Consider the following 19,722-nt stretch of genomic DNA (forward strand, 5'->3'; position numbering starts at 1 on the left):
ACCTTTAAAAAGAGGGCTTTTAATCCCGTTTATAGAGTCTAGCACTTCTATCCAAGTTTGAAAAATACCGTTAGTTTTTCCATGTATGACAACATAATATTTGAACTTGTTTTCTCTACTTTTGACTGTGAAATTTGGCATAATGCATTTAATGATGCTATGAAATATTTACTGTCTTTTTTATTATATGCCATCCATAAGTTGTCTGCTAAACATTTCTGGGGTCTGTCTAAGACACATTCTGGCAATTCTCTAAATGATAGATTTGATTTTGGGTAACATATTAAATTATGCTTACCAAAATATATACGTTCCATCATTTCTACTGACGCTGTCTGAGGCTTAAACTGAATATTACCTAATAGAGTCTGAGCGTATGTGTCCGATGCTGAGGCTACACCTTTGCCTTTGTCTATTGGAGTTGAACCTGTTGGTCTCATGCTGAAAACAAATATATATTTATGTCATTTTTATATTTAATCTACTTAAATGATCTGCAAGATTGTTATCTTTTCCTTTTATATATTCAAATATTACATTTGGATATATAGATATAGTATCCATAAAATTGAGCCATTTTCTCTTACTACTTGCCTTTTGGTTTATTTTTTGATGAAATTTAACTATGGCTTCGCAGTCAGTTCTTACTAATTGTAACATCTCGCACCTAGAAACGACTATAAAGAGTTTAAAATATGAAAATATTGATTTTTGGAAAGAATAAGGAAAGCTGAAAATTTTGTCTAAGTTAAGAAAGTGAGTTTTGACCATTTTCAAACAGTCATAACTCCTAGCTCAGGAGGAGTTAGGAGCAGCCCTTGATATGGTTGAAATCCCTTGGAGAGAACTTTCCAACGCCGCCGAGTTTGTGAAATTCCGACATCGTATGAGTGAGATATGCCTTCCGGAAGTTGGGCTGTGGATTAAGGAAAGGCTCAATCCGGATTTAGGGAAGGGCAAAGTAGTCTCTAATTAATTTCCTAATTCGTTTTTAGCGATTTATTGGGGTAAAAAGCTTATTTTGGTCAGATTAGAAAATTATATTCACGCTTAGGGCTTGGAGAAAAGAGCAAGGAAGAAAGAAAGGGAGAAAAGTCAAGATTTCGTCAAGCTTACGAGTGGAATTCGTCGGGGGTGATCCCTATTAAGGTATGTGAGATTTCTTTTGTGTTGGGTTAGTTCACCCACACACTAACTTGTTTCAGTCAACGAAATTGGAGTTGTTTGAATGTTAAGAAAGTGAAGTTCTTGAAAAACATTGTTGAATTCTTGTGGGTTGATTGTTGAATGCCTAGTGTTGAATTGATTCATGTTTCCAGGTTGTTTTGCGAGTTAGATTGGTTGTATATTGAGGGTACAATTTATCCTAGGGGTTTGGGGAAGGTATCATGGAAGTTTGGAGGATTTAGAGATGAAAAACGGAGGAGAAAAATTGAGAACACCTAGGTACAGGGGTTGGGGCGTTGCGCCTCTCAGCGCGCCCCAAAATGTTCTCTGAGGTTTGGCCTCTGGCACGTCGCCCCAGCCAGAGCGCCCCACCCAACTCTCTGAGGTTTGGGGCCTGGCGCCCCACGCCTCTCAGAGCGCCAGAGACGCCAGTTCTCCCCATTCGTTCCCCACCTTCTCGTACGTGTTCCTAAGTGATGTACCTATGTTTCCTAGTCGATTCTAACATTCTAAAATACATCTAAACATCATGAAATCATCCATAAACATGAGATCATGAACCTTGAATCCATAATCCAATTCAAGGAAAGTTAAGATCAAAGTCAAGAAAAATAAGAGTCAAGTCAAGATGAATCCTTAGAGTTTTCCAAAAGTCTTTTCCAAATGTTTTAACTTTGTTTTAAGACTTAAAGTTCAAGTTGAGTAAAGAGTAAAGAGTAAAGAGTAAAGAGTAAGAGTAAAGTTTGAAGTTCATTTCTTCAAAAGTATATGGGGACTAAGTATTCCCAAAGAGATTTAAAATGTTTTCACATTTAAATAAGAACGGAAACTGAGATTTCCAAAGAGCCTTCGGGCTAGTTTTAAAAAAAAGAGTAATCGCTTTCTAAATGAAGCAAGAAGGGAAACTTTAATTTCCAAGATAGCCTTTGAGCTAAGTTCTTTTGAGCACTAATCTCAAATCACAAAGGAAATATGTTTAAAAAAAACATAAGAGCCAGTACATTTTTGGGAGTAGTATTGAGCACCAAATTGGGGGAGTGTTCAAAGAACCCATAGCCCCCATAGAACCATGTTGTCATCATGGGTAGAAGAGGTTCATACTTTTTAGATGAATCCTTTTCAAATTAGACTAGTGGATCCATTAGGCAGTTCAGGTTCTGTACCTTTGGCCAGGTATAGAATGCTCTGGCAGCGTGAGTTTGATCGTTGTATCATCACTATAGCTCTTATGTGATGGTTGTCGATTAGAAAAACTCCCACAACAGTTATTGTATTTCTATATACATCAGTTCATTTGTATTTCTACATACATCTCAGATTTATTGTATCTTTGCATACACACAGAGTTTATAGCATGTTTTAAACAACTTTTCTTTATATTGCACTTGCTTTAAATTGCTCTATATTGAAATGAGTCAGTCAGGTTGAGTTGAGTGAGCCAGGTAAGTTATTCAGTTTCTTTCAGATTCCTTCTATCTTATGTGTGGTTTAGCTTTCCAACTCCCATACTTGTACATTCAATGTACTGATGTCAGTTGGCCTGCATCTTATTATGATGCAGACGCAAGTAACCAGGATCAGCATCCAGCACTTCGTTAATCCAGTTGAGCAGCTCAGAGTCAGTGGTGAGCCTCTTTGCATTTCAGAGGACTCTTTTATTCGCTTTCAGTCTTTCATTTATTAGGATGTTGTGGGTTTGTCCCAATATCCATATCAGTATTTTAGAGGCTTCATAGACAGTCAAATAGTTATTAGTTTAGATGTCTTTCTTTATCTTTCAGATGTTGTTTAAGACTTAAGTGCCATTTTGGCCAACTTATTATTCTTTAAGTTATTATTTGAGACTGTTTCATTGAGTCAAGTCTTCCGCTGAGTTAAGTAAGTCAGGCCAAGAGTTCACTTGGGGCCAGAAATGGTCTCCGAGTGCCAGTCCCGCCCAGGGTGTAGACTCGGGCGTGACACTAATATTTCGTTTTTATTTAAAACATATAATTTAAAGTTATTTAAGCCATATATTATTGCTAAAACTTCTGCATCTATACTACTCATATTTCCTTTTTCTTTATATTTTCCACTTTGATAAGCACAAATCTTTTCTTCTGTCTTATCACTATATTTATTTGGTCTAGCTTTTAATACAGCTCCCCATCCTTGTTAACTTCCATTTGTCTCAATTATTAAATAATCTGTTTCTAAATGGTATACTTAGTTCTGGAATATTTTTAACTTTTTCTTTAATTTTTTGTACTAATTTTATATCTTCTGTGTTAAAATGTTTTTGCCCTTTGCTTCCTGTTTTTGAATATAATGGTCCGGCTAGTTTTCCTAAATCTTTAATAAAGTTTCTAGCATATATTTCCAATCCTAGAAATTTTTGTAAGTCTTTTGTATTATCTAATTTATCAGGCATGTCTAAAACTTTGGTTTCTATATGTGGTTGTAATTTAACTTTTCCTTCTCCTAATATTACTCCTAAAAAGTTTATATGGTTCTTGCATAATTCCATTGTCTTTTTCTTTTATTATTTTATCTAATTTTTATTTAATTCTAACAATAGTGCTATTATAGTATTATTTTGTTTAATAATTACTTGATCTGATTTACTTGCAGGTTGGTGATCAGACAATCCTTGTGGATCTGGTTGGATGCTAGTTGTAAATTTTAGGGCTTTAGCGTATGATGGATCTTGACATAAATCATTCATGAAAGGAGTTTTTCTTCGAGACTTTGTTGTCTTTTTTAATTCGTTGACTTCAGTAGTTACTATTGCTACTTGCCTAGTAATTGTTGTAACTAATTCAGTTGTTCTTTTTTCTAATTCGTTAGGCTTTTCTGTTATAGTCTTTATTAGCTTTTCTATTTCAACTTTTGAAGGTATCTTTTCTATTTTAAATTTATTATTCAAGTATTGGATTTTTCTATCTATTTCTAATTCTTGTGCTTTTAAGAAATCAAAGTTTTGTTCTAATTTTTCTAGTATCTTTTTATGTCTGCTTTGAGTTATTTCTATTATTTCTAGTAATCTCACTATATTCTTATCTTGTTGCCGCGTTTTTTCACTAAAGTTTATTATCAGATCTATTATAGTATTATATTGCTTGTCTTCGGAATGTAAAAGATGTTCTCCTTGACTAAAATTGCACCTTATTATCGTATTATCTTTTAATATTCTATATTTCTTTTCAGGGTAGATTCTTAGTTCTAAGTATTCTAGTTGTTTTAATGGATCTATAGTTACTATCTTTATCCTAGTGGAATATCTATTTCACTAATACCCTTTTTTTGAACTTTTATTCTATTATTGGCGTATTGGATATCACTATCTATGCTATGTAGCTCCCACTTTATAGCACTTAACAATTATGGGTTGACTAGTGTTGGTCTATTTGATGAGTATAGGCCTCCGTGATTACAAAGTCTATCTGTTAAGTCTCTTGTTTCTAATACTTTTAAATATAGGCTTAATGCCTTTTTTAGTTTTAACCACTCTAGTTTTATTTGTATTTCTCTATATAAATACCAATATCTTATTCTTAGTTGATTAGCGAATGGATGCTTTTTCATATATTACCTCTGTCTAGATTTTAACTGTGTAATGAATTTATATTCTAATCTAGATATTATATCAATTAAATAATCTAATCTTATATTGTCTTCTCTGGTACTATTTAGTCTTTTATATTCTAGATATAAACTTTCCAATTTTCTTTTTGTTTCTAAATGTATATGAGTATTGCGTAAAGGTCTTCTCATTAAATGGTAGTTTCCCAAAAACTTCTTGCTTTGATACCAATAAAAAATTAATAATAAAAAGCTCGAAAGGTTCTTACTATCTCACTATGATTTCTAACCATGAATGTTGTTGATCTATGTTTTGAAGTAGATCTTCTTATTACTCCTAAATTTAATAATTCTTTTATCTGTACACCGAAATCTTCTAGATCTTGATTAGTTGCTTCGATAGCAGTTGTTTTTATTATGTATTCAGGATTTATGATATCTAGTTTACATACCACCTTATTGTTTTCCCAATATTTTAAAGAGTCTTCTCCTATTATTTCCATTTCGTCTAATATTTTTACTATATTATCTAAGTCTTTAGGACTTCTAATTGTACCTATCTTATCGATTCCTATTTGAAAATTATAGAATTCATTCTCTACTTCTATCAGAGTGTAATCTTTTTCCCTTATATCATATTCTTCTTCTTCGTATTGTTCTTTATGTCTTAAGTTTCTACAACATTGACTTTTATTTTTACAGTGTTTGCAACATGTTTGTAAGTTATCATTGTCTGGGGTGATACTAGCTTGTCTTCCTTTTGTTTCAAAATTGATTGTCTGTACTGATGTATAAGTTAGATTTTTAAAAAATATTACCCCATCTCTTGTAATCAATGTTTCTCCATTGTTTTGTATCATGAATTTTAATCCTAATACAAAATCTACATTTATGTTTAGGTCTCTTACCCATATTTTGTCAAGGGTATACATTGGTTTATAAAATTCATTGCATGCGTTCACGAAACTTACCTGTGTCTTTCCTATATAATGTTGATAAGTATTATACGTTTCGTCCATCTGCATTGTCGCTATTGGCTTATCCAAGGTTTTTATTAATTTTTGTGGTAAAATCTTTTTGTTTATGATACTACCCGTACATCCTGTATCTACTAACGCTAAGGTTTCTAATTCTATATCTTGTATTCTAAGTCTAACCAGTACTTTAATAGTAGTAAATTTTTATCCTCGTTACATATTTGTTAAGCTTAATATTAGTTAAGTGAAATTATCATCAATTAAGCGAAACTATTAGCATTATAATACCAATATAGTTAAGCGAAATAATCAATTGGGGCAACTATTGTAATTATTCAGGAGGACATCAATGTAAGAGATTATATGTTTGTAATTGATTTGTATCTATGGAACATTTACTTAATTTCCCCTTTATTTTATACCTCATACAACTAATAATAATTGTGCTTTTTTTTTTTAAATCTCGCAAATAGATGAGATCCAAAAGTGTAAGATTTGAATCCCACATAAGCAAAAAGACCTCAATTATCAATTGTATGCGATACAAAATAAAAAATCTCGCACTCACTCAAGAAGGAATCAAATTAAAATAATATCAGCAAAGTGAAATAATATTTTGTTTCAAAGTTCTACAAAAAAATCATTTGATTTGAAGTCCTAAAAGTAACTTAGATTATAAATTTGTCCAACATAAAATTTATTTATTAGGGTAAAAAACACATTTCAGTAAGTGACATTGTGTGTCAATATAGTATACATATATGCACATCTCAATAAACTAGGGAATATAAAAGTCAGCTGCCCCCCAAAAAGAAGGGAGTAGAAATCTCCCAATAATGGTGGATCCATTCCATCCTTTAAAATATCCATATTGATAAGAAGCCAGGACATGGGCATGGGCATGGACATGGAGGATAAATGGATAATACTATATTATGAAAAGAATGGGGGAAATGCTGACATAACAAACCACAAATTCAGTCATTGCTATATATTTATCGCATCATTGCCTCCAACTTCTCATCATTATTCGTCATTTCAATCTTCCTTATCTTACTGTTCTTCGATATCTTTTGACTATATTCTAGGGCTTTAATTGGGATTTTTTCAGCTTTTTGTCGCCAATGGACGTGGAGGATGACCCTGAACATCTTATTGTTCTTGTTCATGGCATCTTGGCAAGCCCAAGTGATTGGACGTATGCACAAGCAGAGCTAAAAACGCGGTTGGGAAGAAACTTTGTGATGTATGCAAGTTCGTGTAACACTTTCACTAAAACCTTCACTGGGATTGATGGAGCGGGAAAGAGGCTAGCAAATGAAGTCATGCTGGTTGTAAAGAGGAGAGAACATACCTTAAAGAAGATCTCCTTTTTAGCTCATTCTCTTGGTGGATTGATTGCAAGATATGCACTTGCTCTTCTTTATAGTGATGATCTGGTTGCTGCTTCAGCTACTACAAACATCAAGCAGAAAGGATTAATTGCTGGGCTGGAACCAATCAATTTTATCACCTTGGCAACACCACATCTTGGTGTCAGAGGGAAAAAACAGCTTCCATTTCTATTTGGAGTTCCTATCTTAGAGAAACTTGCAGCACCAATTGCTTCCTTTGTGGTTGGTCAAACTGGTAGACAGCTCTTTCTTACAGATGGCAAACCCAACAAACCACCTCTTCTACTTAGAATGGCATCCGATAGTGATGATGGTAACTTCATATCAGCCCTTAGTGCTTTCAAATGCCGGGTGCTTTATGCTAATGTATCTTATGACCATATGGTTGGTTGGCGTACATCCTCTATAAGAAGGGAGACAGAACTTTGCAAGCCTCCTCGGCGATCTTTGGACGGCTACAAGCATGTTGTAGATATGGAGTACTGTCCGGCTGTTCCATCTGAAGGTCCTCATTTCCCTCCTGAGGCAGCCAAAGCAAAAGAGGCAGCCCAAAATGCACCTAGCATGCAGAACACATTGGAATACCATGAAATTATGGAAGAGGAAATGATACGTGGCTTACAGCAGGTCAGTTGGAAGAAAGTTGATGTTAGCTTTCACTCAGCATTTTGGCCTTTCTTAGCTCATAACAATATCCATGTAAAGAATGAATGGTTTCACAATGCTGGAGCTGGAGTAATTACTCATGTGGCGGACCACATAAAGCAACAAGAGAAGCAACAGGAACGCCCCTTATTTATTACTGCTAGTTTGTAGCTTATGCGGTTGTGAAACAACTGATATAGTTCAGAAATGAATTGATACAACAGTTAGAAAAGCTTGATTCTTCTGAGGCAATGTAATTCTGACAAGTTTTTGTAAGAAAAAAAAATACAACTAAAGAACTTAGTCACCTTTAATGAGATACAATCATATGCGTGCTTCACATCATCATTGTAGTTTTGTCCCTGAAGGAGAGAAAGAGAAGACAAATATGATAATAGAGATATAATTTGGAGAAAAGGAGCAGATCTTTTCATTCAGCAAAAGCTTACACATATATAGATACATAAGGTGGTGTCAAATCCCTTAAATCCTGGAAACTGTCTCCCTATTGTGCTTAAATAAAGCTCCACCTCATATTACAATATCTTCTACATTCTAGAACTTTGTATTAAAATTTATTCAAAAGTTATACCAAAATTATCAAGACAAAAGTACTAACATGACAACACTTAGCATCACATACAAAAACAACAACCTTCATCACTCCTCCTTGATGCAAGTGTTGTTGAATACTCCAAGCTTAGCTCTAAGAAGCTCAAATCTTTGTTTCTGCAGTGCCTTGGTAAAAATATCAGCTAGTTGATCTTCACCACAACAATACAAAATATGAACTTCATTTTCCCTTTCAGCTTCTCAAATGGAATGGTATTTGATTTTAATGTGTTTAGTCTTTCCATGAAAGACTGGATTCTTTACCATGGCAACAACAGATTTGTTATCACAAAGGACTTCAGTTGCTTTGCTTGGATGAAACCCAAGTCAATCAAGATTTTTCTCAACCATAGAGCTTGATTAACAGCACCGGAGGCAGCAACGTACTCTGCTTCAGCTGTTGATTGAGCCACGGACCCTTGCTTCTTTGTGCACCAGCAAATGACACCTGATCCGAGAGTGAAACAATATCCTGAAGTGCTTTTCATGTCGTCTTGCGACCCAGCCCAGTCACTATCAGTAAACCCAACAATTTCATAGATGTGGTTCTTTTATAAAACACACCATAATCAATGGTGCCTCGAATGTACCTCAAAATTCTTTTGGCTGCTCTGAGGTGAGTTTCAGTTGGTAAATGCATAAACCTTGATAGCACACTTGTTGCGTACATAATATCAGGCCTCGTGGCTGATAAATACAACAGGGAACCAATCAAACTTCTATAAATTGAAGCATTGACCAAACCAGACTCATCCTCCTTCATTAGTTTCTCTCCTTGAACTGCAGGCGTACTTACTGGTTTGCATTTGTCAAGACAAAAATTCTTCAATATTTCGGTAGCATATTTCTTCTGAGAAACAAAGATTCCTTGAGAAGATTGATTAACCTCCATTCCCAAGAAATAAGTCATTTTTCCCAGATCATTCATTTCAAAGACCTTCTTCATTTGCTCCCTGAAGTCTTTGATAGTCTGTGTGCTGCTGCCAGTCACCAACAGATCATCAACATAGAGAGAAAATCATTTTGAAGTCTAATATACAGAGTTGCTTCATTGCAGCTTCTCTTAAACCCCAAATTCAGTAAGTAGCTATCGATCCGAGCATACCAGGCCCTAGGTGCCTGTTTCAAGCCATAAAGAGCTTTTCTTAACAAATATACCTGGTCTCTTGCTCCTGTAAAACCTTTAGGCTACTCTACATAAATTTTCTCTTCAAGGTACCCATTAAGGAAGGCGGACTTAACATCCAATTGAAATACTTGCCAACCTTGGTGTGCTGCAACTGCAAGTAGCAATCTAATGGTATCAAACCTTGCAACTGGTGCAAAGGTTTCATGAAAATCAATTCCATGTTGTTGCGCATACCCCTTTACAACCAGCCTTGCTTTGTACTTGTTGAGTGTGCCATCTGAATTCAGTTTAATCTTGAACACCCATTTAGTTCCAAGAGCCTGCTTGTCAAGAGGTCTAGGTACAAGTACCCATGTATTATTCTTGTTAATCATATTGAGCTCCTCCTCCATGGCTGCCCTCCATTCAGGAATTTGCAATGCATTGTCTACATTTGTTGGCTCCAACATAGCGACATTGCATCTGCTATATATATCTCCAATGGATCTAGTACCTCTTACTGCAAAATCATCAGAGTCCTCCTCTTCCTCTGGAATCAACTCTTCTTCTTGGGCACTTTGTTCTTGATTAGTGATCTGGAAAGAAGAAACAACCATCTTCTTCCAGTCCCATGCAACATCCTCATCAAATTTAACACTTCTACTTACATAGATTTGTTGTGAAATAGGATTTAAAATCCTATATCCTTTAGAAGTGCTGTTGTATCCCACAAATATTCCAACTTCAGCTCTTTGATCAAGTTTATCCCTTTTAACGTCAGGAATATAAGAGTAACAGATACAGCCAAATACTTTAAGATGAGCAACTGATGGCTTGGTTCCAATCCATGCTTCGTATGGAGTCTTTCTTTCAACTGCTCTCGTCGGCAATCTATTTTGTAGATAGACAACAGTATTTACAGCTTCAGCCCATAGCACTTTAGGCAGACCTTTCTCAAACAGAAGACACCGACCCATATTCATAATGGACCTATTTTTTCTTTCACTTACACTGTTTTGTTGTGGTGTGTAAGTGACTGTAAGTTGATGATGAATTCCTGCTTTCTGAAGAAAATCCTTGAATTGATTGGAAATGAACTCGGTCCCATTATCAGACCTTAAGATTTTTATCAAAGAGCCACATTGGTTTTCAACAGTTGCTTTAAACCTTTGAAACGCAACAAATAATTCAGATTTATGTTTCAGAAAGTAAACCCAACAAAACCTCGTAAGGTCATCAATGAATAAAAGAAAATATTTGTTGCCTTTATAAGAAGGAGTGCTCATAGGTCCACACACATCAGTGTGTATTAGTTGGAGCTTTTCAGTAGCTCTCCAGGCTTGATTAATAGGAAATGGTGATTGACTTAGCTTCCCAATTTGACAAACCCCACACAAGATCCTTATTTTGCATCAATTTTAAAGATTGAAAATTGATGTGACCAAGCCTCTTATGCCAGACATAAGTTTCATCTTGAATGCTGACATAAGCTCCAATGTCAGTATGTTTCCAATCAAGAGGGAAACTTTTGTTGTTCATTTTGACTGAGAGCAATTTTATACCAGTTGGATCCATGATTTCACATGTTTTATCTTTAAATAACATGGCATAATTTTTATCAAGCAATTGGCCAACACTGAGAAGACTTTGGCTAATTTCAGGAACAAATAATACATCAGATATAATCTTCATACCTGAGGGAGTTTGAACAACAACTGCTCCTTTGCCCTTTGCCCTTTGCATCTACAAGTCTGCCATCTCCAAGTCTGACTTTGGAGAAATAATTTTTGTCCAGCCATTCAAAAATGTTCAACTTAGCTGTCATGTGATGTGTGCATCCACTATCAACAAGCCACACATCATGATCTTGAGTTGCTACATTGCATTCTCCAGCAATAGAAGCAGCAAACAACTTATCTTCAGGATCTTCAACATTTTCAGTAACTTAAGCTGGCTGGGCTTGAGCTTGAGCTGGCTGGTTTTGATTTATTTTGCACACCTTATCCTCATGACCAAACTGTTTGCACAACTTGCATTGAACTCCAGGTCTGTACCAACAAACCTTGTCTGTATGATTGGTCTTTTTCCAATAGGGACAAGGTGGATACTTGGATCTTCTATATCTCCCTCGGTTGTTAGATTGCTCCTTCTTCTCCTTACCATATCTTCCATTTTGTTGCCTTTTTGGTTCACCATCCAACTGAGCTTTAGATCTTTGAGCAGCCACAAGAGCGATTTCACTTGTACTCTCTTCCTCTCTAAAAGCTTTCCTTTTTTTCACTGCTAGAAGAGCGTTGGATAGTTCATTCAATGTGACACGAGACATATCCCAAGTATCTTCAATTGAGGAAATTTTTGCTTCAAACTTTTCTGGAAGTGTCACCATCACCTTCTCAACAATCCTCTGCTCTTCTACTTTTTCCCCTTTCATGATTCTATCAATATAATCTTTCACCTTTTCGGTCTCTTTCATTCTAAACATCTCAAATTCTTTTCTTAGATTCAATATTTGCATTTGCCTCGTCCTATCACTCCCTTGGAATTCTTGCTTCAGCATATCCCAAGCTTCTTTGGCAAATTCACATGTCATGATCCTGGTAAAAATTGAATCTGAGACAGCTGCGTGAATGAAAGACAGGGCTTTTGGACCTTTTACGATCTCTTCTTCATGACTTCTGATCTGCTGAAGAGTTGGGTTTGCTCTCAAAGGTTCTGGAGCATTGTCTTCCTCAACATACTTCCATAATCCAATACCCTTCAAGTATGTTTTCATCTTCACTGCCCAAACTTGGTAGTTCTCATCATTAAAGATAGGGGGTGAAAGAGGAGAGCTGCTAGAGGCCATGTGAAAGGAAACTGAACAAAAAAAACTTGGACAAGTTAAACTTGGTAGGTGATCTTGCCGTGTTTTTCTCTCTCAAAACAGTCCCTAAAAGATCAATTTAGCTCTGATGCCAATTGAAGGAGAGAAAGAGAAGACAAATATGATAATAGAGAGATAATTTGGAGAAAAGGAGCAGATCTTTTCATTCAGCAAAAGCTTACACATATATAGATACATAAGGTGATGTCAAATCCCTTATATCCTGAAAACTGTCTCCCTATTGTGCTTAAATAAAGCTCCACCACATATTACAATATCTTCTACATTCTAGAACTTTGTATTAAAATTAATTCAAAAGTTATACCAAAAATATCAAGACAAAAGTACTAACATGACAGCACTTAGCATCACATACAAAAACAACAACCTTCATCAGTCCCTTGAGAGAGACACGAGCTTTTGGCATGTCATTACAATCCATTGTGGCCATTTATTGGCTGTTAACAGTGGTGTTTCTTCCCCTAATGTCCATCCATCTGAGTTTCAAAATTGGTTAGTCAATGCAACTGAGTATTGGACTTCCATTATAGCCTAAAGCAACTAGTATTTCAAATGCACATATCTTTCCCCACAAAGCTTGAAGTTCCATCAATGGGATCCAAAACCCAGATAAAAAGATCCGGAAGAAGAACATTGTCACGATTGCGCCGGGTTGATCTCCTCAGCATAAATGGAGTGGGAAGGGAAAACATTGGTGCTTAGGGAAACCATAGCTTCTTCTGCTTCTATGTCAATGCATGTGACTGGACCATCCCCATTCTTTTCCCTGAATACATATCTCACTCGACTAGAACAAAATTTTCAAATAATCTGTCCAGCAACGTGGGCCACTTCATTAGCTATTTCAGCAGCACAATCAAGTTTCGTGTTGTTTAACACCAAGGATGCAAAATCATCCAAAACTATTTCCATCTGTACAGATTCTAGGATTAACTCTAGAAGGATTATTCACTCCTGAAAACGAATCAGTTATCATCAATCATTAGTAGGACAGTGAGTTGACATACAACAATAACAAAACCAAATAACATGTATGGATTCTCACTAAATATTTTTTAAAAAAAAATGAGAAATCATTGGAACACCTTATATGAATATAGAAATCGAGTTTTCATGTTTTAACTTTTAACAACTACTGTGTAAATTATATTGAGTATCAATTATGATCTGTTAGAATTAATTTGATTCTTCCCGGTAACCAGAGTAGCTTGAACACGTGGACATGTTTCTTCTATCTATATACCAAATTACCAATCAATAAAGATATATAGAGAGACAATGTCAGATTCAGGATTAAAAATGCAGTGGTTTCAAGGTTTGTAATTCCACAGGGGCAGTAACCACAAGTTAACATACGCCAATGAATAAACCAACAAACAACAACAACAACATACCCAGTGTAATCCCACAAGTGCGGTCTGGGAAGGGTAGTGTGTACGCAATCTTGCCCCTACCCTGGGAAGGTAGAGAGGTTGTTTCTAATAGACCCTCAACTCAAGCAAAATATATCAAAATCAGGTATGGAAATACATTGGGGAAGAGATCAGTAGCAACAACAAATAACATGATAACCGAAGCAAAGATAACGACGGGTAATAATAAAATCAAAGAAAAAGATATTAGGAGAGTAACAATTCCTTGTTCCAGGAGTAGTTGGTCATGGTCAGCATAATACCTATATCAGAATATAAATGCTATCGCTTATCAGATCATTCAAAGAGTTCAAACACAAGCCTGAAGAGACTAAAATCATCAATACTAAACCTCATAAAAAGAGTTCATAGATCCATTAACAAGCACAAAAGGATCCTATCAGCTTAGCATTCATCTGCTAGTACAAGGAATATAAGCTCTGACTACATAAACTTTAAAGCCAAACTGTGATTATATGTATATATGCAGCAGAAGGAATATAAATCACACATGCAATATCAGAAAACCAACCATACAAAAATACTACTCCAGAAAGTCCTTGATTCCATACCTCTTAAGGTAATACTCCAGTTAAAAAGAAAACTCAAAATGTAGGTAGGGAAAATCCAGGCAAGGATCCCCTAATTTTCCTCCCACTCGATATCTTTCATGTCTTGGACAACCAAAGTAGAACAAAAGATCAGAGTAAACCAACAATAACTAAACAAAACAGAGCAAATATGAGCTCTCAGTATGTATTTGAATTAAATGAGGAGTCATTGGAACACATTATACAAATATAAGAATTGAGTTTTAATCTTTTAGAAACAATCAGTGATGGCATCATTCGCTATGGATCAAAGACAACATGTTTATGTAACAAACTAACCATAGTTCAAGTATTGATGAATCGGTATTGTGCTACATGATTCATTTTTATGTAATTAATTGAAGATAAAACTCTTTCTTATGATGATAACTGACTGTATCAAACTTAACAATCAAATAACAAGTCTCTAGGTCATGTGCAAGACTTTTCAACCTACATCATTGGAGGATCATCAAGTACTCTGATTTTGGGAAATTGTAGTCCCAATTTCAACAATTTCTATTATCTTAATTTTACTAGCTTACAATTTTGCAACTTCCAATCTGTTATGTGGCGCCTTCCTGAGACTTCTGGGAAGGGAGACGTAAGGCTAAGAAACCTTGTTTGTGTAGTTACTTCTTTTTTCGGGATTGTTTTGGACCATCTTCTTGAGCCGAAGGGTTTATCGGAAGAATCCTCTCTACTTCTGAGGAAGAGTTAAGGTCTGCATACACTCTACCCTCCCTAGACCCCACTTTATGGGACTACACTGGGTCTCCTAACCAATTATAAAACTAAAAAAATTATGTGTAAATGATAATATTAAGATTTGTTGTCCAAGTCATTAAGGGATTTTTACACTACACAATAGTCCAGCAAAGTCCACAACATTGATTATACAAAAGAGTAAGCCCATAAAAGGTAAAATATCATGAGCAAACTACATAAATCCCACTATTTTATATTATAATTACTTAGAATCCCGGTAGATTTTTAAATTACTTGCTATGCCACTTTTTTTTAGTCGGATACATGAATCAAAAGTGGTTAGATACGTGTATCTACCATAATTAAAGGGAAGAGATACATTATTTAATTAATTTGAATTGAATGTTGTAACTTAATTCCACAATTAAAATATGGGATGTAACAAACCACGAATTAGGTGGATTAATTGATATCAAACTGTTACGGCTTTTTGAAAAAAGGACTAAATTGGATAGAGTAACAGATCTGGCATTTTAAACTTCTTCTTTTTCGCTTTATTCCCTTGAATACTGAATTTTCAAAGTTATTTTGTTCGAATGGCAAATATAACCATATTGTTATGACATTCGGGTTCGTGGATATCTGAAAGCGATTACGCAAATTATAGAATACTATTGCGAGAGAATGCAACCTACAATGATCTAGTCGATGGTATTTCAACACAACAAGGGATCGATTGTTCATGCGAAAGAATGTAGATAAGATACATGATGGAAGACAATGTAACTCCAATGGAAATTCGAAATGAGATGGGTATGAGGTTTTTTATGAAATTGAAAAGATGTCAATCCAATTGTGGTTTGTATCCATTATGCATAACAACGGAAGAGCAAAATTTTGGATGCAGCAACAATGGTGAAATATCTTTTGACCAAGATACATCCATGGTTGAAGTTGGGACTGTATCTGTAGCAGCTCTTGTAGATAATCGTAGTGTAAATGCGTTATGGATAGTAATTCGAATCATGTTATTTGTGATCGTAGCCACAAAGTAGTTAAAATCAAGCAGTTGTACAAGGACAAGAGTACTATTGTGGCTGTAATGCAAAAAAATGCTATTGACAATCGATTTCAATTCAAGGTTTTAAGATCAAACAAGTAGAGGTTAGTCATATTTGTTGGATACATGATGTGTACGTTTTTTGTGTATTATAGAAGCATGAAAAAATGTGTCATAGGTTAGTGTATCTTGAAAAAAATATTGTATATCTCATTATTAAGAGATTACAAATCTAATGTTGAAAAGTAATGAATGTTTCTGTAACATGTATATCTTGGACAAATGAAGTGTATCTCGGAGAGATAATGTAGACATCATTGTTAAAGTAAAAAGATCTATTGTTGAAGAGTAATAAAGGTGTTTGTAGCATTAATATTGTGTTGCACATGTGTCTTAGATAATAAAGTAGTATAGATACATGCAAATATTTTCATGATTTATAGTGCGTATCTCGGAAAATGAAGTGTATCTTTATATATAATTTAGTTTATTGTTAAGTTCATTAAGATGTAATATGACACATACATCTAGAAATATTACTAGATACAACAATATCTAGTTGAAATAACTTTAAAAGATATATGACAGATACAATACATACCAGATACAAATACGTCATTTAAAAAAAGTTTGACTTCATAATTAATGGGCATTACCAGGAACATGTACTACTTACTCTGATGCCTTCGTTACTGAAAATGCTTTCCATGATGGTGTTGAATTTAGGCTGCGAATCAACAACACGCCAGTTCAGAATTCTTGAAACTAAGTTATCATGACGAACAACTAATGTTGGTAGGAGTTGCATGCAACACTCATAAATCCATACTTGTAGAGCATACGACATTCCCCGAAGGCGATACAATTTCTTAGTAAAGTTCATTGTGCACCTATATGATTTCATCAAGGATTTGAATGACAACTTTCCCCATGGAAACTGTTCGTATGTACCATTATCAACTATCACAAAGTCTCTTATCGGAATGGGAACATCATTCTGTTGGGAAAAGATAAAATTGTGGATGAAGTACAATATCGAAATCTTGACGGCGTCTTCATCGTTTTTCCCCCACCTCTTGTCATCAAAACACTTGATAAGGTGTTCCTTCTTAACATTTTTACCGCCATAGAAATAGTCAACTAGGAGCCTATTATTAGAAGCAACATCAGCCGCGAAGTCTTCTTCATTACCGTTACACTTGAGCCCGGTAATCAGAGCAAACTCAATAGTGAAACGTAGGTTAGATCCATTTGCACGTAGCCAAAATTCATCTTTATTTTCTTGATCATTTTCAAGTGTCATCAGGCAACGGTGTAATTGTGCTCGAAATGTGCAATTTGAAATATCCAAATACATACCAAAACATGTTTGCCCATTTAATTGGATCGTTGTATTTGGATATTTCAAATTGCACATTTCAAGCACAATTACACCGTTGCCTGATGACACTTGAAATTGATCAAGAAAATAAAGATGAATTTTGGCTACGTGCAAATGGATCTAACCTTTGTTTCACTATTGTTGAGTTTGCTCTGATTACCGGGCTCAAGTGTAACGGAAATGAAGAAGACTTCGCGGTTGATGCTACTTCTAATAATAGGCTCCTAGTTGACTATTTCTATGGCGGTAAAAATGTTAAGAAGGAACACCTTATCAAGTGTTTTGATGACAAGAGATGGGAGAGTAGCGATGAAGACGCCGTCAAGGTTTCGATATTGTACTTCATCCACAATTTTATCTTTTCCCAACAGAATGATGTTCCCATTCCTATAAGAGACTTTGTGATAGTTGATAATGGTACATACGAACAGTTTCCATGGGAAAGTTGTCATTCAAATCCTTGATGAAATCATATAGGCGCACAATGAACTTTACTAAGAAATTGTATCGCCTTCGGGGAATGCCATTTGCTCTACAAGTATGGATTTATGAGTGTTGCATGCAACTCCCAACAACATTAGTTGTTCGTCATGATAACTTAGTTCCAAGAATTCTGAACTGGCGTGTTGTTAATTCACAACCTAAATTCAACACCATCATGGAAAGCATTTTCAGTAATGAAGGCAACAAAGTAAGTATATGTTCCTGGTAATGCCCATTAAATATAAAGTCGAACTTTTTTTGAATAAAGTATTTGTATGTGGTATGTATCTTGTATTGTATTTGTTATGTATCTGTCATATATCTTTTAAAGTTATTCCAACTAGATATTGTTGTATCTAGTAATATTTCCAAATGTATTACATCTTAATGAACTTAACAATACACTAAATTATATATAAAGATACACTTCATTTGTCCGAGATACGCACTATAAATCATGAAATTTTTTGCATGTATCTATACTACTTTATTATCTAAGACACATGTGCAACACAATATTAATGCTACAAAAACCTTTATTACTCTTCAACAATAGATCTTTTTACTTTAACAATGATGTCTACATTATCTCTCCGAGATACATTTCATTTGTCCGAGATAAACACTATAAAATATACATGTTACAGAAACATTTATTACTTTTCAACATTAGATATGTAATCTCTTAATAATGAGATATACAATATATTTTCAAGATACACCAACCTATGACACATTTTTTCATGCTTCTATAATACACAAAAAACGTACGCATCATGTATCCAACAAATATGACTAACCTCTTCTTGTCTGATCTTAAAACCTTGAATTGAAATTGATTGTCTATAGCATATTTTTGCATTACAGCCACAATAGTACTCTTGTCCTTGTACAACTGCTTGATTTTAACTACTTTGTGGCTACGATCACAAATAACATGATTCGAATTACTATCCATAACGCATTTACACTATGATTATCTACAAGAGCTGCTGCAGATACAGTCCCAACGTCACCTCCAACTTCAACCATGGATGTATCTTGGTCAAAAGATATTTCACCATTGTTGTTGCATCCAAAATTTTGCTCTTCCGTTGTTATGCATAATGGATACAAACCACAATTGGATTGACGTCTTTTCAATTCCATAAATAACCTCATGCCCATCTCATTTCGAATTTCCATTGGAGTTACATTGCCTTCCATCATGTATCTTATCTCCATTCTTTTGCGTGAACAATCGATCCCTAGTTGTGTTGAAATACCATTGACTAGATCATTGTAGGTTGCATTCTCTCTCAATAGTATTCCATCAATTCTATAATTTGTGTAATCGCTTTCAGAGATCCACGATCCCAAATGTCGTAACAATATGGTTATATTCGCCATTCGAACAAAATAACTTTGAAAATTCAGTATTCAAGGGAATGAAGCGAAGAAGAAGAAGTTTAAAATGTCAGATATGTTAATCTATGCGATTTAGTCCTTTTTCAGAAAGTTGTAACAGTTTGATATCAGTTAATCCACCTAATTCGTGATTTGTTACATCCCATATTTTAATCCTTTAATTGTGGAATTAAGTTACAACATTCAATTCAAATTAATTGAATAATGTATCTCTTCCCTTTAATTATGGTAGATACACGTATCTAACCACTTTTGATTCACGTATCCAACTGAAAAAAAGTGGCATAGCAAGTAATTTAAAAATCTACCGGGATTCTAAGTAATTATAATATA

General features: G+C 34.8%; 2 protein-coding genes and 1 pseudogene across 2 annotated transcripts; 1 reads left to right on the plus strand and 2 right to left on the minus strand.

Annotated features, from left to right (window-relative positions):
• The first annotated feature begins 6,654 nt into the window (after positions 1 to 6,654).
• On the plus strand, positions 6,655 to 7,922 carry LOC125809350 (lipid droplet phospholipase 1-like). The gene has a single exon (XM_049489008.1). The coding sequence runs from the start codon at positions 6,830 to 6,832 to the stop codon at positions 7,913 to 7,915; it is 1,086 nt and encodes a 361-aa protein (XP_049344965.1). The 5' UTR covers positions 6,655 to 6,829; the 3' UTR covers positions 7,916 to 7,922.
• Positions 7,923 to 11,409: 3,487 nt separating this feature from the next.
• LOC125809389 (uncharacterized) lies at positions 11,410 to 12,309 on the minus strand. The gene has a single exon (XM_049489039.1). It carries the CDS (start codon positions 12,307 to 12,309, stop codon positions 11,410 to 11,412), a length of 900 nt encoding a protein of 299 aa, XP_049344996.1.
• Positions 12,310 to 18,133: 5,824 nt separating this feature from the next.
• On the minus strand, positions 18,134 to 19,206 carry LOC125809390 (uncharacterized; annotated as a pseudogene).
• Positions 19,207 to 19,722: the final 516 nt, after the last annotated feature.

The sequence above is a fragment of the Solanum verrucosum genome, unplaced genomic scaffold (genome assembly GCF_900185275.1).
Source record: "Solanum verrucosum unplaced genomic scaffold, falcon-dt-bn FXZP01000062.1, whole genome shotgun sequence".
In the NCBI taxonomy this organism is placed as follows: Eukaryota; Viridiplantae; Streptophyta; class Magnoliopsida; order Solanales; family Solanaceae; genus Solanum; species Solanum verrucosum.